We start from the raw sequence: 21,315 nt of genomic DNA, 5'->3' as shown, positions 1-21,315 counted from the left end.
AATTCAAAACTCTTTTTCTCTTCAATATTCTATTGACGAACTAAAAAGGAGGATAAATTCGTGAGACATTCGTAAACAAGTGTAGGAGGAAGCGCAAACGGGTTCGCAAATTGAGTACTGAACCCATTTGCACAGCCGCTAAGTATAACGTAGTGATTATATACTCTTTGCCGCTAAGTTTGCGAATGAATGTTTGACGGCCCTTCACATGCGCGCAAACATTCGTACAATGTACGAATATTTGCGCGCATGTGAGTGGCCGGCATTATGTGCTGTAGTCTGTAGGAAGCGTATACCTAATCTATGGTCTGTAGTTTATAAAGTAAGTTTGGATTTTTTGGCGGGAACGCGAGGAGTGAAGTTGTGTGATTTGTTTTATTTTGTCTATTTAGTGTTTCTTCAGGTTTAAATGTGTAATAATGGTGGTTTATTAACTGTTTAATATCTGTGAAAGTGCACAAATGTGGGAAAATGAAACAAAGCTGCTGGACGTAACTTCTCGGGTTCCTCCAAAAAGTCCACTGAAAAAATCTCAGTAAATGACCACCATTTTACTGAGATTAGATTTCATCTCATATCATCTCATTTAATTTCATCCCAGTTGATTAATGTCTCAAATTAATCATTTTCATTTCATTTCACTCCATAACATCATTTTTCATAAAAATAAGAATATACATTAAAATAAGACACGACTTAAAGGTCTCAGTTACCAGGTCATAAAATCTCTTAAAAAAAAAAGAAGTAAGTTTGGGGACTTTTTGGCGGGAACGCGAGGAGTGAAGTTGTGTGATTTGTTTTATTTTGTCTATTTAGTGTTTCTTCGGGTTTAAATGTGTAATAATGGTGGTTTATTAACTGTTTAATATCTGTGAAAGTGCACAAATGTGGGAAAATGAAACAAAGCTGCTGGACGTAACTTCTCGGGTTCCTCCAAAAAGTCCACTGAAAAAATCTCAGTAAATGACCACCATTTTACTGCGATTATATTTCATCCCATATCATCTCATTTCATTAAATTTCATCCCAGTTGATTAATGTCTCAAATTAATCATTTTCATTTCATTTCACTCCATAACATCATTTTTCATAAAAATAAGAATATACATTAAAATAAGACACGACTTAAAGGTCTCAGTTACCAGGTCATAAAATCTCTTAAAAAAAAAAAAAGTAAGTTTGGGATTTTTTGGCGGGAACGCGAGGAGTGAAGTTGTGTGATTTGTTTTATTTTGTCTATTTAGTGTTTCTTCGGGTTTAAATGTGTAATAATGGTGGTTTATTAACCGTTTAATATCTGTGAAAGTGCACAAATGTGGGAAAATGAAACAAAGCCGCTGGACGTAACTTCTCGGGATCCTCCAAAAAGTCCACTGAAAAATCTTAGTAAATGACCACCATTTTACTGAGATTAGATTTCATCTCATATTATCTCATTTAATTTCATCCCAGTTGATTAATGTCTCAAATTAATCATTTTCATTTCATTTCACTCCATAATATCATTTTTCATAAAATTAAGAATATAGATTAAAATAAGACATGACTTAAAGGTCTCAGTTACCAGGTCATAAAATCTGTTAAAAAAAAAGTAAGTTTGCTCAAGTTTGCTGTTGGAGTACTAAACAGAAAATACAAAGTAACGTCTACTGTTTAAAAGAGTAAAGCTGCTTTCAACATGAAAATTGAAGAAGTGAAAAGCACAGCTAAAACGCAAAGGATCTCTGCTCACAGTCATATAAAAGGCTTGGGGTTGGATGAAAATGGTGTTCCTATTCAAATGGCAGCCGGTCTCGTGGGTCAAGAGTCTGCACGTGAGGTATACAATAAAATTTACAAAAAAATTGCCGATAAATTTACACCCGAAATTGTATAAGTTGTATTAGATCAACCTCGTAGAGCAGAAGTTCGAGAAAAATAATTTGAGGTTATCAATGTTTGGTTGCTATGGAATTATTGATCAATGGTAATTGGAGGCAATATGACAATATACATTACAAAATGTTGAATTGTAGGATTAGGTAGTTTAGTAATTGTAACTCATTCAATGTAACCTTAAGCTACCTAACACATTTAATACAATCTAATTTTTATTTATCATTTACTGTCCAATGACCACAAAATTACAGGTATTTTTATTGCATCTATATAAATACATTTTTTTTGTAAACTATTTTTTATTAATTTTAAAAATTGTAGGCTGCAGGGATAGTTGTAGATATGATAAGAAGTAAGAAAATGGCCGGGCGAGCTTTACTCTTGGCAGGGCCTCCTGGTACTGGCAAAACTGCTATAGCTCTTGCCATCGCTCAGGAACTTGGAACTAAGGTAAGTTCTTACTTAAGTCTGACAATATAAACTTGGGCTGTCACCTTCTTATTTTCATATCTAAAATGAGTGTTTTCTTTATATATATTTTTTATTGCTTAGATGTGTGGACGAGCTCACAGCCCACCTGGTGTTAAGTGGTTACTGGAGCCCATAGACATCTACAACGTAAATGCGCCACACATCTAAAGTTCTAAGGTCTCAGTATAGTTACAACGGCTGCCCGACCCTTCAAACTAAAACGCATTACTGCTTCATGGCAAAAATAGGCGGGGCGGTGGTACCTACCCGTGCGGACTCACAAAAGGACCTACCACCAGTAATTACGCAAATTATAATTTTGCGGGTTTGATTTTTATTACACAATGTTATTCCTTCATCGTGGAAGTCAATCGTGAACATTTGTTAATAACGTATTTCATTAGAAAAATTGGTACCCGCCTGCGTGATTCGAACACTGGTGCATCGCTAGATACGAATGCACCGGACGTCTTATCCTTTAGGCCACGACGACTTCTCTCTAAAATGTCTTTTTATTGACAATCTCAATGGCATCAGTTTAGAGCATACTGACCATAGTGTGACCATGTGTTAACATTTTACTGACCGATTGTGATGGAAACAGCCACTCAGGACTTCCTATTCACACACTTTTAAGACAGAGGTTAGGAAACAGCTACTAAGAAAATAGTAAATTCCAGTGAACAAGAACTGTTGAAAGACATTAATAGGCTCCTATTAATCTACATTGGCATTAGATAACCAATTAATATGCTAAACAGTTACATTACAGATAATAAACTTATCATACTCTCCTCAGTGTCCTTAGCTAGAAGTATATGAATGGAAATATCATCATCATCAATTTGTCGTAAAACACTTATAAAAACATTTGAAATTTTTCATCATTACAGGTTCCTTTCTGTCCAATGGTTGGTAGTGAAGTTTACAGCACAGAGATCAAGAAAACAGAGGTATTAATGGAGAATTTTCGACGTGCTATAGGCCTGCGTATACGTGAAACCAAAGAAGTATATGAGGGTGAAGTAACTGAGTTAACACCTGTTGAAACAGAAAATCCTGCTGGAGGTAACTATAGCAAAATTATTCTTTTATTCTTTTATATTGATATAAGAAGGTCTAAGGGTCTAAATAGGGTCTCTAGGTAGCTAAAGCCAAAGAGGATATAATCTACTATGATTGAACTTAAAATGAAATTAATTGACAGATATTGGCTATAGTCAGTTCGTATTTTAAGAACTGCAATTTAAAGTGAAGGTTGTCCTCACAAATCTCTTTAGATCCCATGACAATATGATGTCGATGTGCATAGTGAAAAGTATGGGAACTCACCAACTTCTAGTTCGCTACCTTTATTGTTGGGAGTCCCTTGCAGATTCAATAAAATGATAAATTTATCTAAACCTAGACTACAACTACTCTTAGCACAGTTTATAGGCAGTGGGTTGGCTTTCCCCTTGGCATGGCTCGCTATAGTAACCACTCATCTTCAGGTGGGCTACATGCTTGTCTGCCAACTAAGGCAATGAGAAAAGCACAGTTTCCGTGAAATTCATTTTAATTAATTATTTCAAATGTATCTTAAACATGAAGCTTTGAAATGGTCAAAAATTTGATGCCAAAGTTCATAATATTAGTTTTGATTTTTTGTGTGGATCTATCATGCAATGAATAATCTTGCTTCAATTAATATAAAATTTTGACTTGACTTGCTCTGACTTGATTCTTTGGGTTATATCAGCTTTACCTAATATTTATGATATCTTCTTTTTTTAAGGCTATGGAAAAACAGTATCTCATGTGATCATAGGACTAAAAACGGCCAAGGGTACCAAACAACTAAAACTTGATCCAACTATATATGAATCGTTACAAAAGGAAAAGGTTGAAGTTGGGGATGTCATTTACATTGAAGCTAATTCTGGGGCAGTGAAGAGACAGGGTAGGAGTGATACTTTTGCTACTGAATTTGACCTTGAGGTATGTACATGGTGTATTTAAATTTAGTTGTAGTGGTACTTACTAGAATCATTTAATACCAAATCAACAATCAATCAATCAAATTGAATCAATCAATCTCCTCCAAACTTTTCGTAATTCTACTTCTGACTCATACAATCAATTCTTAATCCCCTCTTTGAATGATAATCAACTTTCAACTTGTTTCCTAGGCTGAAGAATATGTTCCGCTACCCAAAGGTGATGTACACAAAAAGAAAGAAGTTGTTCAAGATGTAACCTTACACGATTTGGATTGTGCTAATGCAAGACCGCAGGGAGGTCATGACATTATGTCTATGATGGGACAACTCATGAAACCAAAGAAGACTGAAATAACAGGTGTGTTACTTTATAATGTTTAGAAGTGGTATCTGAAAAAGTATAATTCTTGATTAAAAAAAGGTCAATTGCTAACTCTCGTTCTTTCTGAGGTATTTTACTTTTTGTTGTGTTTCAGATAAACTTCGAAAAGAGATCAATAAAGTTGTGAACAAATACATAGATCAAGGGATTGCAGAACTGGTTCCTGGTGTGCTATTCATTGATGAGGTAGGTACACATATATGAATAAAAGTGATTAAAGCTATTGATATATATTTTTTGTATTAGATATTTAACAAAACTTATTTACTTCAGGTACACATGTTGGACATTGAAACTTTCACATACCTACATCGAGCGTTGGAGTCCGCGATAGCGCCAATAGTTATATTTGCTACAAACAGAGGGCGTTGTCAAATCAGGTAAATTTTAAGACTATTATTGTAGTAGTATTGTAGTATTGATTATTTATCAAACTTAAGTATTCATTGGCAGTGGTCAGTGACCCTTAATACTTTATCACGATGTCCGATCTTATCGTTTTCCGTGTGCATAGTGTAAAAAGTAAAATAGATTTACTGTTGTAATTACAGCTAATTGTATTTTAAAATAAATATATTTAAGTATGCTGTTATTAATTTATTTATTTTATTTTCAAATTAATAAATGACAAAATGTTGAATGTCTGAATATGATTCAAAATTTTTTTTTATATTAGTCATTTACATTTTTGGTACAATTAGTGGTGCGTAGCATTTCACTATTACTGCAATTTTAATAACCCTAATTTATTAATTTGTGTGTTTTCCAGAGGGACAGAAGACATTGTATCACCACACGGCATTCCACTAGATCTATTAGATAGGTTATTAATAATACGCACTCTCCCGTATAACAAAGCAGAACTTTTACAGGTATGTTTCTGTATTAGCCTTAACCGTTTTAATTGTTTTTAAATTGTAATTTTAGAACATTATTTTTAAAGTAAGTGACTGCTTCGTGCTAAAAATAGTAGTTGTACTTAACTATAATTATGCAAATTTCACTGGTGGTAGGACCTCTTGTGAGTCCGCACGGGTAGGTACCACCGCCCTGCCTATTTTCTGCCGTGAAGCAGTCATGCGTTTCGGTTTGAAGGGCGGAGCAGCCGTTGTAACTATACTGAGACCTTAGAACTTATATCTCAAGGTGGGTGGCGCATTTACGTTGTAGATGTCTATGGGCTCCAGTAACCACTTAACACCAGGTGGGCTGTGAGCTTGTCCACGCATCTAAGCAATAAAAAATAAAAATAAAATTAGAATTTTTGTGGTGTTTGATTTATACCACACATTAATTGCATTGTAGATTTCGATTTGTTTAAGGCAGAAATATTAGGTGGTCAGTTCTGGCTCATCATAAGGCACCTGAGGCCATCTTTTTTAACTTTCGTTGACTGCGTAACAACTGGATGAGATATTATGGCAGATATTGTGGCATGGAGATTTATATCGTATAAATCGTGTTTTGTTAAAGATATTAAAGCTCCGTGCGGTCACAGAAGGAATTTCAATCGAGGACGAATCTTTGTCGGCGCTCTCTGAGATTGGAGCTAACACGACGCTCAGGTAAATGAACATTTGTATTTTCCGTGGTTTTCGTTAGTCATCATCATGATGGCTTATTAACATGCCAAATAATATAAATAAAAGTGTTTTATTTTATCCCTATTTATGTATACAGGATGTTAAGTAAATGTATTAAAGTAACAATATTGGGTTTGTTGTCAGTCCGTGATACTTGGTAAATTTAAATAATCGTCTAGAAATAACTTTGAAATATTCAGTCACATAGAATTTAAGAAAATTCAGAATAACTCAATTTAACGAAATGGTATGTTTTAATTAACTTTTTATGAATGTCTCTTTTGGATAGTGGATATCTATATATCATACTAATAGAAGCGTCTTAAGTATGTTTTCAATACACATAAAAGATGAACATGGTCATAGTGAAAGTGGACCAAATTATAAAAATATTAGGAGAAAACGGGTGCGGCATTGGATTTTTTCAGAAAAGTGGATGCGACTTTTTTTTTATTGCTTAGATCTGCGGGCGAGCTCACAGCTCACCTGGTGTTAAGTGGTTACTGGAGCCCATATACATCTACAACGTAAATGCGCCACCCACCTTGGGATATAAGTTCTAAGATCTCAGTATAGTTACATACATCTACAACGGCTGCCCCACCCTTCAAACCGAAGCGCATTACTGCTTCACGACAGAAATAAGCAGGGCGGTGGTACCTACCCGCGCGGACTCACAAGAGGTCCTGCCACCAGTAATTACGCAAATTATAATTTTTCGGGTTTGATTTTTATTACACGATGTTATTCCTTCACCGTGCTTTTACGATTTCTTTCAGGTACGCAGTTCAGCTGCTAACTCCGGCGATGTTGGCCGCGCGAGCCGACGGCTGCCAGCGCATATCGCCGGCGCACGTGTCCTCGGTCCACACGCTGTTCCTTGACGCTAAAGCTTCAGCCAAAATCCTCACTCAACATTCCGATAAATACATGCAGTAAAAATAATACAAAAATATAGAGTAATTTGAATATCAGATAGATAGGATGCTTTTTTACGTTCATATCGATAATGTCAAACTGTCCATTTTGTTTATATAATAATATAAAACAAATGAAAAAGGTTTTCTTTTTCAGCTGGACATCATTAGAAAATTTTAATTTTTTACTTTTCTAACATACAATGTAATATCAACTCACGCGCTGGTAACAGCAGAGCACGCACGTGCACGAGGTTTTCCTTCTGATTTACAACTTAGTAAAACTTGTAATCTTAAATCCTTGAATTTAAGATAAATGTAGCAAAATATTATTTTGACCAATGTTTGTTACAGTTTTAAAACGGTTACTTAAAAGGCAAAACAATCTTTTAAATATTTTAAAATGATGAATGTCTTTTCCAATGCAAATAATTATAGATCTATTCAATTAATAATAGAGTATACCGGTATTGTCTGGGAGTATGAGTATGGTTTTGGTGCTTAATATTTAATGAATCTTTAGACCGGTATTTTCTCTATACCTCTCGCCGTATTATTCATAAAACACATGTGATATTTATGTTTAGTATTTCATAATTCATATTTGTAAGGAAATGAGGAACGTTGCGTTAATTTGGAGTCAACCTTTATGTTTGTCGTATTAAATGTGAATTTAACAATAAATGAAACTGGATTTGTGTAATAAATAAGTTTTTTTTTTTATTCATACAAAACGTCACCTATTCTAAATTTGTCTAGACAATCGTTATTTACATAATGGTTTTACTGTTCAGGCATATTCAGTCAACGTTGTTAATACTGAACAATTGGCATTATGACTCGTATGTAACAAAATTAATAACAATTAAACATGTTTTTAACAATACGCCGATTTGATATTGTCCATGATATTTACAAGGAAATAATTTACAAAACTGTATATGACTACTTAAATTACACGTCATGAAACCTTTCTCCTACGGGTAACTACTTTGTCACTGTCGTAGTCGAACTGGGGGCTGCCGTCGACGTGGGAGGGGTAAAGGTAGGCAGGTCGACCCGCAGGTCTTTGGGCGCGGCCGTGTGGTGGTACAGAGCCTCGAACTGCATCTCCTCAGGATACGAGTGCGAACGAATCTTGCGCTCGTCCCTCACGTTACTCGGATATACTATAACGATTTTCTCGCCGTCGCTTCGAAGTGCCACCGGCGGCAGAGCCGTGCTGGTCGATATCGACGGACCTTGAACCACCTGAAGCATCTCTGTGGGAGCGGCTCGTAATATTTCCGATACCACTGTTGTGGGCGGAGTGATTGTCGTGGTCGTCGTAGAGATGACCGCCACGTCAGGGTCATCTGGTGTCTCGATATCTCGTTTCCCTCCCGGCGGACCCATCGTCTTGAGGGTCTCTATCTTCATTTCCAAAGTTGGAGTTGGAACTGGAATCGGACTTGTCGTGTTCAGGTCTTCCGTCGGTATGTACTTAGTTGTAACTTTGGACACTTCGCGAGTTCCGAATATTGGCAGTCGAGGAGCGTAAGCCGACACCAGAGGCAGAAGCGTGTCACGAGCGTATCGCTCGGCCCTCGTAATGAGCGACGCGAGTCTGGTCGGCAAGAACTGAACGACAAAGCCGGTTTCCGCTTTTTCAGTTCTGTCGCCCCACGCCATTGACTCGTAAGCGGGCGTCGTTGACATATCATAGTTCTTAGCTTTTCTAATCATAGGTTGGGTTTTCGGTGCTTGTGTCGGCCTCAGTAAGGGTTCTAGTATTTCTTGTTCGACTGGCATGTCGGAACGTTGTCGCGGCGTTTTTCGTGGCCGCGGCCTCAGTACGGGCTCGGCTATCTCCACAGCGCCGCCGGGTGCGGTCTTAGTATTGGTCATGCCGAACGCGCGGCCCGTGTTCTCTGCGACGTCGCCGGTCCACTCGTACGTGTCGACGAGCGTGAAGGGTCGCTGCGGTGGATCCTCGGGCAGCTCGTTGTCAATTGGGTCGACGGATCTCTCCGGCTTTGTGGAGTTGTCGCCGACGGCTATATTCTCATTTGTGCCAGTTTCGTTAACGGTTTCCTGTAATAGATAATTGCAAATTTAAATTTCAATGTAACACCAAAGATTTTAATGTTAATTTACTGTGTCGAATCTTACTGGAGGCAGTTCGCAGTTGCCAGGAAACAGTGGTAGTTCGATTGTTTCTTCGGAAAGCAGTCGCATACCTTTCTTACAGAAGGACGATCTGTAAATCAACAATTATGTTAGTTAGATTTATTAAAATTTCATGCTACTGATTAGAAATGTAATTGGAACGAAGGTCCTTATGGGACGATGCCGAGGGGTACCCTAACCGGAAAAAAACGTCCGTAACGTAAGATTTTTACTAGTAAGGCACAAAGTGGACGACTTAACTTTGTAATAACGTACAAATTAGTAATAAACACAGTGTACGACTTAACTTTGTAATAACGTACAAAAAATAACATTTTTTTATCATTTATTGACCACGATCTCAGAGCGTTCGTTTGCGCAATACACTTATGCAAACAACCGTGAATGAAGTGTACCACAATAAGTTCGCACGTTACCGAATGACCATGGGTTGTTGCGAAACCTCCAGTTTTATTTTCTTTATAGCTCGAATAGAACTTAAAATTAATATTTTTATAAAATAGAACTTCGTTCCTATCCGGCGTCCCACGACACCACACCGCTTTTTTTTTGCTAGAGAATATCTGTTATGCGTATCATGTTCAAAAGCTTTACGTCTTAGCGAAGCTGTCGGTGATGAGAAGCTTGTGTAAGTTGACGGCCTTGGCGCCTGCGCTGAGCCAGCCGGAGTAGGCGCCGTAGTGCACGGACGCGCGGAGCGGCACGCCCAGCGCGGGGTGCGGGACGATCACGCGCGAGAAACGGACACCCTCCACTGAATCCTCTCGTCTGAATAACAAAACGATTTGCGAAATTACAAGCGAACCCGTACGATTAGTAAGTATGGTCTATTTCGTGTAATTTTCTCGAAAATTTTCTATTGTTTCATTTCAGGTTTAAATGGCGTGTTATTCGTAATTAAATATATGTTCCGGTAAATGTGCACATTTGCCACCTCGTTTGGGTAATGTGCATTCAACTAACATTTACAATTTTAAAGAAGGGAAATGTACATTGAATTCACAATGACCATGTCGTTTTGGTAAATTTTTTTTTGTGCATTGTTGCGTGGACGATCTCACAGCCCACCCGGTGCCAAGCGGTCACTGGAGCCCAAAGACATCCACAACGTAAATGCGCCACCCACCCCGAGATATAAGTTCTAAGGTCTCAAGTATAGTTACAACGGCTGCCCCACCCTTCAAACCGAAACGCATTATTGCTTCACGGCAGAAATAGGCGGGGTGGTGGTACCTACAGGTGCGGAATCACAAGAGGTCCTACCACCAGTAAAAATACAAAATTTAAATGTGAGTATGGCATACAAAATACGAAATCGCAAGTGCTAGTAATGTGGAGCGCATGCGCATGGGCACCACTAGCCCACTACAACATATTATACAATATGAGCCGTTATTAAAGCCTTTTGTAATTTATTTATTTAAATAAATATTTTTTACTGCAACAACATTATTAATTTATTTGTAACCCAACTTTTCTTAAAACATGAAGGTAAGAGTATACATTTAGATACAATTATACAATAGATCAGACCTACTGAACATGCATATAAAATTTCATAAAAATCGGTCAAACCGTTTCAGAGGAGTATGGTAACTAACATTGTGACACGAGAATTATATATATATAAGATAGTAATATAAAAGTATGCCGTCTGACGGATTCTGGGATACAACGTTAGATTTTTCAATTAGTACCCACAGTCTATGAATAAATTGGCTGTGGACACACGGTGAGATCGGATGCAAAGTATAAGGGTTCCGTTTTGGCCATTCAGCCAACAACGGTGTCTGGGAATTTGGTAGGAATGATGACGTTAGTGATAAACGATTGTCTTACTTGTTCATCGGGAATGATTCGTTAAGACCTGAGTCTCCGTGTAGTGTGACGGTAACTCGTCCATAAGTGGGTTTCTCATTAGTGTCAATACTGGTCCATAGCCCCAAATGGTATTGATGGGCTGAAAATAAAACAGAACAAGATAAACTATATAATATCTAGTACTTAGGCATGTATTAGTATAATGGTACTATAATAATTCGTAATGGTCCTCCAGTGGTGGAAATTCGCCCATAATGACTGACATCCTCAAGTTGTGAATTTACTTTAATTACATTTTTTTCTTTATTGAAATGTTTCTTGTAACGTGGAAAAAAGTCTTAGATTTTTTTATTGTTACTAAACAAAAGAAGAGGATAATCGATCGACAAGCAAAGGAGGCAAAACACGTCATTTCGGATCCTCCCGATCCATTAACGGTGCTTTTAGGTACCACAAGCACCGGTCACCGGCCTCGTCGAACCCGTCGCTTGTGACGAAGGGCTCGACGAGCGAATTAACCTATAGACACAGCCCACTGAGTTTCTCGCCGGATCTTCTCAGTGGGTCGCGTTTCCGATCCGGTGGTAGATTCTCTGAAGCACTGCTCTTGCTAGGGCCAGTGTTAGCAACACACTCAGTTTGAGCCCCGTGAGCTCACCTACACGTCAAGGAGAAGCTGATAAAGCCTCTCAAGGCTATCAGCATAGGTAGAAAAAAAAAGGAGGTACTGAATTGAATTTTTACGTTGCGTCAGGAGTACAATCAAGCCACGTTTCAATTAAAACACATTATTGCGTCCGGGAAACACCACATAAGCATCTTTATTAGAATATGAACATTTTTTACTTTCGAAATTTCATCTCAGAGCTCAGATGATTGCTTCGCTGCTAAAAGCGAAAGACACCGGCCCGGCATCAATGTCTTACCACAAAATGGTTCTTCTTCTCTGGTTAGCAGATAGAGTTGTCCTCTCCCCAACGACCTGTCAGCGTAGTAGCCCATGTTACCGCAACGTCTTGATGCGTCGCAAGGGAAACAACGACCCTGTAAAGTTTGAATAAGGTAAATAGTCGTTTTAAAAAAAAAACATTGCCGACAATTGTCGAAAGTATTGTATTTCTGCGAATCCACGAGGTTCACAAACGAAAGACTGTTTAATCACGTTTAGGCATGAAAATAACATTTCAATCGTTTTGCGATTTCCGATGTTTCGTATAAATTCCATCTTTTCATGAACACTGACAGCGTTTTACATACGGGTAAATAAAATACGATGTTTCAGTAGCCGAAGCTAGGGTAAACTGTCCATCCGACTAACATTGCTATTAGATATCTGCAACTCTAGCACTAGAAGTAGGCTTAGATGCCCTGGTTACCGTACTCATCGAACTCGTCAAAGAGTTCTATGTGAAACCTAATCTATACATCAGTCCGCTGAGTTTCTCGCCGGATCTTCTCGGCGGGTCATGTAATGCATTTGCTGCAAGGTCTTTGTCGAAGACGTCGGGCAGTTGTTAGTAAATCCTACCCCTCCTGGCTGAACTCGTACTCGCCCACCTCTCCTGGTGAAACTAGAACAGCCTCCGAGCCACCAATAAAAACCACTTCCAAAAAAATCTACAATAATCTGCCAGTCCCGAGTTAATGGAAAACATAGTATTCATGTATGACGTACAAATAATACTTGTCAAATCACATTTAGTTCCGCAGTACAACACAAGGATAGTTGGTATCCGACGCTCGATTGTGATGGTATTTGTCATTAGAATCACAAACAAACGTTTTCCAATTACTATATATGTTTATACCTTATTTAATTATCGAATATTTATTTAACAGTCGCGTCATTATGAACGCAATAGCTGTAACTGAGAGTAAATAACGCAAACCTCTAAGAAAGAGTCATAGTTGTTGCACGGAAACGCTGGGAAGTGACACTTCGGTGAAACGGAGTCGGTGAAGAATTTGTACGCCCTGCGGTGGTTGCACAGGGATCGACCTTCGGGTGACGCCGCCGCCCATGGCAATACCAGATCTGATACTGCTCCGACAAATCTAGAATTCAAAATAGATTTTTTATTTATTGACTAATTTATAATATTACTAGCTGACCCGGCAAACCTTGTTTTGCTATATATAAGATTTCTGGGGAATTTTTAGTGTAGAAAAAAAAACCGAACTTATTGTAAGTGTGTAAGGATTAACAAATAAAAAAAAAAAAGTGTGTGTGTCCGCTCCGACGCACGACTGGAGTTTACTGGATATAAAAAATTAAACGAAACAATACGAGAAATAGTTCTATATTACGACAACACGATACACTACAGATTATTAACAAATTAACGAGACACAAAACAAACGACTAACAAATATATGAAAATACAATAATGAGAGAAACGCGCGATCAGTACGAGGCTTTGTGGCGGACTGCCGGCGCAGCAGCCCGGCGCGCATTTCGTGTGACATGCGCATAACGCATTTCGTGTGACATGCTAGTACGATTTTGGTCCCCATAATTTTCATACCCCGGGCCTATATATGTAAATCGATTCTAAAGGAGTAAACTCCAAAAAATAAGGGTTGATCGTAGAGGGGTGAAAATTTAGAGCTGTATGTATTTTTGTATGCTGTATCATAAAAAAAATAAAAACAAATTTTTTTGTCTAAAAAATTAAATAAAAAATTTAAGAGTGGACCACCCTTAACATTTCTTCTTCTTCTTCTCAGTCGTGTCACTCTTGACAGAGTGGTCGTGATCGTCATGTAGTGTTGGAAGGGGCAGACTTGATGCGTTTCACGATGTCTTAACATTTAGGGGGACGCAAAACAGATGTTGTCCGATTCTCTACCCTGGCCGATATGCACGCTAAGATTCACGAAAATCGGTCCAGCCGTTTCGGAGGAGTTCAATCACGCACACCGTAACACGAGAATTTTGTTAGATTAAAATTACTTTTACACTTTAATCTGGGATTTTTTATTATCATTATATTAAATCGTATTGTATATTTCGAAAACCGTACAGTTTTCGTGGTCGCGGATACGAGGCGAAGGTTTTTCATTTAAATTTTGAAATAGACTGTAGGTTAGCGCAATATTCAAATGTCGACGAATAAACCCATAATCAAAAACGTCGGATATAGTTTAATGACACTAAAAAATCACGAGATTAAACCGTTAAAGTAATTTTAATTATGTCCACGAACCGTAGATAATATAAGATTGATCTCTCTGTACTCTACACAGAGATATAATGATGTTATGTAAATTCTGTGTGATACTTACTGTCAGATTATCAACTACCGTTATAAACAATGAAATAAACAATGGAAATTCTTGTTTCATGTCTGTTTAGTTTATTTATTTATAGATTTCTAGTTTCTAGATTCAATTTCCTAAACGCTTATGTTAGATTTAAAACTGGTACATATTTTATATGGCTATAGAGATGAGAGCCGAGTATAATAATAGAACAAATATAAGATAAGCTTCCATTACAAATCAGAAATGATTGGCAAAATAGAAAGATTTGTATCAATTACGAAATACTGGATTTTAGTATTATTTTCTTTTAAACTTACAAATTAGAACATCCGTGTTGTACTCTTCCACCGTTTGGATAAAAATCTACGTGACCCAGGGGTTGAGCGGCTCCCAGACCACCGAATATGAGGGTTTCTCCATTCGAATGAATGACGTCAACGAATTTAGCGTCGTTCTGGTCTAACCGTGCCCGTGGATCCTGGAATTCGAACAGAGGACCAGCTGGGTCCAAACCTAAAAAAAAACGTATTGTCCTATGTCAGTCGACTCGTCAGTCGGCAGAACTATTTGTGGTCCGTGTCCTTATTCTACTAGATAGGTTCGCCATAATATTGATACATGGCATGGTCATGTCATTTCATAACATTTTCATTTGGCCGCTTGTGTAATGTCAACCGTTATTTGAAGTGGTTAACGAGAGAGCAGTGTGCTTAGTGCGAGTTTTTTAACGTTCTCGCTAGCGTTAAAGTTTTTTTTTTCCACAGGAGAAAATCGCCGGATCCCCACCCGCGCGGCAGGTGGGGTATGTGGGAGTTGAACCTCACTAAAAACTCCTGCCGCTCACAACCGGCGCCCTACCTCGGACCGGGCCGGAGCCCAGTCGGGGCTGTTGAAACGGCGGGACAGGGTTGACGCAGAGCACATTACATCCATCCCACCGTCCCATAGCGTTAAAGTTAACCGAATTTTGTATGCAGTTGGAATAGCACCCCTAACGGCAAACGTAGGCAAAGGATCCTATTCCATACAAATATGAGGTATCATTTACGCTATCGAGAACGTTAAAAAAATCGCACTAAGCACACTGAGCGTATAAGCCCTCCGATTCTATTTCGACATAACAAGCATGAAGTTGCAAATATCGATGGTTTAAACAATTCGTATTGGAAATGGTGTTTCTTTCATGGAGTTTCAGTACTATAGATATCAAAATGATCGGATAAGAATTGATGTAAATGAAATTTTACGGGTCGAGATCACAAGAAAGATCAAAATTAAGTCTACATATGGACAGATGAATTAGATGAATAGTTGTTAGATTATAAGGCACATTCCAGAATATCAAGATCGACAAACTCGTCATCGTTTATTTAAAATTCATACGCGATCTTTCAAACGTTGACAGTTACATTGAATTTTTTTTAATTCGAATCACGAAGCGTTTCAACGTATATATTTTTATTGGTAACGTTCCCCGAATACAGATATAGGAAAATAATAGTTTCGCTACATATTTTCGTAACAGTTCCTTTTGTTTTTGAAAAGACGCAAGAGAACAAAAGGATTGTTTCGTACCAGTTATGCGGCTGATGTTGCGCAACTCAGAACCAGCGAAACCTGCCACGTGAGCTCCCAAACTAAACCCGATCAGATGGACGTCTTCGAACCTCATGTCGATGTGCTTCGCCAAACCTGGAATCAATCGTATTACTGATATACCTATTATTAAACTAAACCTCTATATTGTTATGCCGGTAAGAGTAATGTCATCTATTGCCGAATAGTCGAACGAATATCGAAGGATCTAGTAGCATCTAGAACTGAAACACACAATACTGGACTTTTGTGGAATATTCTCGAGAGAGTATATTGTAGAGATGGCACGCAGTCAGTCAGTAATCGGAACTACTCGAAGCGAAACAGCGAGCGGATCATATGAATCGAAGCGGAAGAAGCGAATTGAGAGTTTTAAAGTGTTCTAAGTATTGAATACAGTTTTTAAGTTTTACTTCGGTGGAATTTTATTTATCCCGAACCCGTAACGCGCGTAACAATACTTTAGAGAAAAGTCAATTTCAGTATATATAAGAAACGCTATCTAGAACTCCTGTATGTCATCATCGTTACCTTGCAATAACATGGCTAGCTGTTTCCCCACAAGTCTCGTATTGGCGGCTGCTCGCAGATAATTCGGCATCGAGGCTCCACCTTCCCAATCCACACACACGACGTTACATTCTTCCTGTAAGCCAATACAGGTTTGACGTACACTTAATAAAATAATGTTTTAAGTAATCGACCGTATAGCACAGATCTTCCACCGACCGAACGTTCGATAGTTGTGATTTGTGCAATTTAGGTTTGTACTGGGTTTTTTTATTGGTTCTTTTATTCGGTTATAGATGCCGATAAAATACTTTTATCAGTACAAACATCCATTATTGACTACATGAAAATTTCTTGTCAAACTCTGCACGACTTTCAAGCGCCGATGACAACCAACAAAATCGGTGGCAGGTTGTCGCAACCGGCGTTGTCCGTAAGTTTAAATCTCCCTCGACTTTTGGTGTACATAATGTGCACGTTATGAATCTTTAACGCTAAAATAAACTAGAGATAAATATCTCGAACTTTTAGACCAGCGGTCGGGGAACTTTTTTAATATTACCCCGAAATATTTTTGTATAAGTTAATATTACCCCATGGCGAAGAACAAAAAAAACGAAATCGCTTCTTTTTAGCATCTTACATATTATAGCCCCCATGATAATTTTGAAAAGAAAACAATAACAAAAAATTTAACGATTCTAAAGAAGTTTCACTTCGATATATACTTTTTACTCACAAAAGTTCCATTTTTACCCCCTAAAATTTAATTTTACCCCATTTGGGGTAATTTACCCCGGTTCTCCGACCGCTGTTTTAGACAGAGCTAACACGATTTAAAAACTGAATAGGTGTTGCCTGCGTTCCGATGATGTAATTTAAACTTTGAATATTGTTCTAGTCATGACAAGATGAAATATTTTTTGTCCAATAATGTAGCGGTTACGCGCCTGTCATATTGCGTACAAGAAACAAACTACATCACTTAACATCATCTTCACTATTTTTATCCATACATAATTTTGCAAAATAGTATTTTGATGTTTTTCTTGATGTATTGGGAGGTTTGACGACAAAAGGAGGATCTTCCACCGACCAGGTGAAATTGCTCGAGTAACCGATTCGGAACTTGTATATGCAAGCTAATCTTAAAAATTCTGTAAGCGAGATTCAGGCATGTGTCGAATATCTTGTGCTTGTATAATGAAGTTATATTCCAATTGTTCTGGTTGTTTCTTTGTCATTTGTATTTGTAATTCAAGGCTATTTGCCTCAGTCAATCTTTTCATAGCAACATGCGTTGTATTAATTAAAAATATAATCACCGGTGAAATGAAGTGTCTACTAATAGATATATGCCCGCAACCTGCCTGCGGCATAACATAGAGTAGAGTAGCCAGAGAGAGATCAGAATGGAGTAGGTTAGAGGAGGCCTTTGCCAACTGGCAAACGGACATACAGAGAGTAAACAAGCCCCAAATACACCAATTTTAATTTTCTAAAATACTTATATATACATATATCAGTAGGGTAAAACCTGGATAGATGCCGCAGCGGGATAGATGCCTCATGTTCTAAAAACCTAACTTCCCGCACTCATGACAAAAAATTAATTTAATAAGTAGGAACCACAGTCACCACAATCGCGTGGTGACGAAGTGTTTTCCTCGTGCACGTAATTTTCTCCGCGCGGAATTTCACGAACACGTCAAAGATTGAAAGGTTAGTATTTAGCGTGGTATAACTTTATAATTAGTGTAAAATTCCATTATATTTTTTGCTACGTGAATATATTGGTTCATTGAGTCTGCATCTAGGTGTAAATAAATGCTATTAAGTTTATAATTTATTTACAAAAAATTTGGGCATCTATCCTTATCACAAAGAATAGTTGCCCTGATTTTTTGGGGTATAGGTGCCTTTAGAGGCATCTATCCCTCCATACTCTGCCATTTCAGAATACAGCAGAAATATGCCACGAAAACATAAAACACAAACAACTGATTTACAGTTCAAGCAGCGAAGATGAAGACAATCCACTTAACTATAAAATGAAAGGAAATAAAACAATAGATTTGCCCCTAAAGAAATCTAAGGGATAAACCTAAAACGCATGTAATAATATCTGCATTGAATGTTTTGAAAACTATAAAAATACGAAGTCGCAATCCGACTGAATTCAATGTTTAGTGTTTCAGAACTAGCTACATGAAACGTGTTTTTCAGAAATGATGTAGAAGATGTGGAAAATTTAAAGCACTATCCAGTTAAACTTCAATTGGACAAAATAATAAAGATATCTTTGTTGTGTTAATTTAATATAAAAAAATATGATTTTGCAATGTACACATTGACACTTAATGTGAATATTTTATAAACAATTAAGAGTTTATATTTTTGTTGAGTAATATTTGTAAAATTTAATTTAATAAAAAAATAGGATAATGCATGTTGAAACTAAAAAAATTGTAGTTTAGCTTACGCTTACTTAACGCTTTAAAAATTTAATTATGATCATTTGTGTGATATGAGAACTATCTTTTAATTATAAACATTCAAAGACTTAAAAAATACAAAATATTTTTTAATATTATGACCCATGTTTCTTGGAGACAATTATTGCTCTGTTAGGAATAGAACTTCTTAATATTTGGTTTGGTTTTTTCGTTTACACGATATAAAGGGCATCTATCCTGCACTGCAGGCATCTATCCTACTCAGTATTTTCTTGGCGGGGCAACTATCCATACAGGTAGGCATCTATCCTCCAAAAAAAGGTTCTACGAAAAACGAATTTCTGCAAAATCTGTATTTGATAGGTTAAAAAAAATTTATACTAATTAAACATAAGGGATTGAGCTAACTACATTAATAGAAATTATTCGTATAAAATTAATATTTTCAAAATTACATGACTATTTCAAAAAGTGGGGCATCTATCTCGGCTTTACCCTATAAGTGCAGTAATATAAGAAACTTAATTTGTATATCTGTTATCCGAATAAAGGACTATTAAAAAAAATATTAATTAAACTAATAGATATAACAATAACGAGCCTGTTTAAGAAGGGGTGCATGGCAGTCTTAAAAAAAAAAGACTGAAATCGGTTTCGCAAAAAAAAAAAAAAATTTAATGCCCTTGTAGGCAGATGAGCATACGGCCCACCTGATGGCGAGTGGTTACCGTCGCCCATGGACTTCAGCAATGCCAGGAGCAGAGCCAAGCCGCTGCCAGCTATTTCTATTAAATTGTTTGTTTACTTACAACTGCCATTAATGCGCTCCTCATTTCGTAAACCCATACGTTATCGCAGTTCGAGCCGAAGCCATGTACTATGATTCTGGTCGGTCTGTCAGGGTCGAAGGCCCGTTCAGCCCAGCCCCATGCCGCTGACATGTTGCCGGCGGAAACTGCCAAAAGCGGTTGGTCGCCTCTGTTAAAAAATACAATGACTCTTTTGAATTTAACATTTTTACCAGCGTAATACAGACTTACGTCATTGTTAATCGTTGCATCGACCAAAAAAGTTTTGTCAAGCCGTGCACTTATAAAGATCTCTCTACTAAATCGATTAGAGCTTGTCTGGATCAGTGATTATCATACCGGTTTCAATACGTTGAGCTGCCGCTAGATTTGATTGACTCAAGTGATCAATGAAAAAGCAATCGTTTTTTATCGAACTAGATGGAGTCGAGATGACATTTTTTTTTTTAATAACAATTATTGGATACATGCGCTTGACCTAGCCGACTAAATATTTTTAATACAAGTTTCTCACTGTCGAGACGACATATATTTTTTTAATAACAATATAATTGGATACATGCGCTTGATTTTGCTGACTGAATTTTTTTTTTTTCCACAGGAGAAAATCGCCGGATTCCCACCCACACGGCAGGTGGAGTTTTTTTTTTTTTTTTTTTTTTTTATTGCTTAGATGTGTGGACGAGCTCACAGCCCACCTGGTGTTAAGTGGTTACTGGAGCCCATATACATCTACAACGTAAATGCGCCACACACCTTGAGATATAGTTCTAAGGTCTCAGTATAGTCACAACGGCTGCCCCACCCTTCAAACCGAAACGCATTACTGCTTCACGGCAGAAATAGGCGGGGCGGTGGTACCTACCCGTGCGGACTCACAAGAGGTCCTACCACCAGTAATTACGCAAATTATAATTTAGCGGGTTTGATTTTTACTGCACGATGTTATTCCTTCACCGTGGAAGTCAATCGTGAACATTTGTTGAGTACGTATTTCATTAGAAAAATTGGTACCCGCCAGCGAGATTCGAACACCGGTGCATCGCTCGATACGAATGCACCGGACGTCTTATCCTTTAGGCCACGACGACTTCAGTGTATGTGGAGTATGTGGGAGTCGAACCTCACCAAAAACTCCTGCCGCTCACAGCCGGCGCCCTACCCCGGACCGGGCGGGAACCCAGTCGGAGCTATTGAGACGGCGGGACAGGGTTTACGCAGAGCATATTACATCCATCCCGCCGTCCCCCAGACGCCGGACCGGCGGCCGCCAGCGACACGACCGCCGGTTCCCTCGGTCGACGGGCCAAGAGCCCGCACTAATGGCGCCGCGCTACACCTTCCCCCGGAGCGGTCGGGGGAACGCGGCCTACCATGCCGCCCCACGCCTAGGCTCCTCTCCGCACAAAGCGGGTAGAGCCCGAAGCTCTTAGGGGACCGGGTTACGGACGGGACCCCGATCCCGACCCCCTGCTCG

The 21,315-nt window shown here is 38.2% G+C and overlaps 2 protein-coding genes across 4 annotated transcripts in view; one reads left to right on the top strand and one right to left on the bottom strand.

Annotated features, from left to right (window-relative positions):
- The first annotated feature begins 748 nt into the window (after positions 1-748).
- On the top strand, positions 749-7,920 carry pont (RuvB-like helicase pontin). The gene is made up of 10 exons (XM_028180594.2): positions 749-1,819; positions 2,200-2,328; positions 3,243-3,417; positions 4,127-4,329; positions 4,521-4,689; positions 4,808-4,899; positions 4,987-5,093; positions 5,483-5,585; positions 6,187-6,278; positions 7,076-7,920. Exons 1-10 carry the CDS (start codon positions 1,679-1,681, stop codon positions 7,233-7,235), a joined length of 1,371 nt encoding a protein of 456 aa, XP_028036395.2. The 5' UTR covers positions 749-1,678; the 3' UTR covers positions 7,236-7,920.
- Positions 7,908-21,315, bottom strand: part of LOC114247597 (uncharacterized) — a 43,251-nt gene continuing 29,843 nt past the window's right edge. For all 3 annotated transcript variants that reach the window (XM_028180595.2, XM_089736599.1, XM_089736598.1), the window contains exons 5-14: positions 19,839-20,007; positions 16,595-16,709; positions 16,043-16,159; positions 14,785-14,980; positions 13,093-13,258; positions 12,130-12,247; positions 11,222-11,342; positions 9,977-10,150; positions 9,365-9,452; positions 7,908-9,286 (exon numbers count right to left, since the gene is read on the bottom strand). In XM_028180595.2, coding sequence (XP_028036396.2) covers positions 8,201-9,286; positions 9,365-9,452; positions 9,977-10,150; positions 11,222-11,342; positions 12,130-12,247; positions 13,093-13,258; positions 14,785-14,980; positions 16,043-16,159; positions 16,595-16,709; positions 19,839-20,007 — 2,350 coding nt within the window. In that variant the 3' untranslated portion in view covers positions 7,908-8,200. The remainder of the gene's footprint in view (positions 9,287-9,364; positions 9,453-9,976; positions 10,151-11,221; positions 11,343-12,129; positions 12,248-13,092; positions 13,259-14,784; positions 14,981-16,042; positions 16,160-16,594; positions 16,710-19,838; positions 20,008-21,315) is intronic.

This window comes from Bombyx mandarina, chromosome 22, assembly GCF_030267445.1.
Source record: "Bombyx mandarina strain Sakado chromosome 22, ASM3026744v2".
In the NCBI taxonomy this organism is placed as follows: domain Eukaryota; kingdom Metazoa; phylum Arthropoda; class Insecta; order Lepidoptera; family Bombycidae; genus Bombyx; species Bombyx mandarina.
The sequence above is the reverse complement of the archived record's forward strand: the minus strand, read 5'-3'. Positions and strand labels throughout refer to the sequence as shown.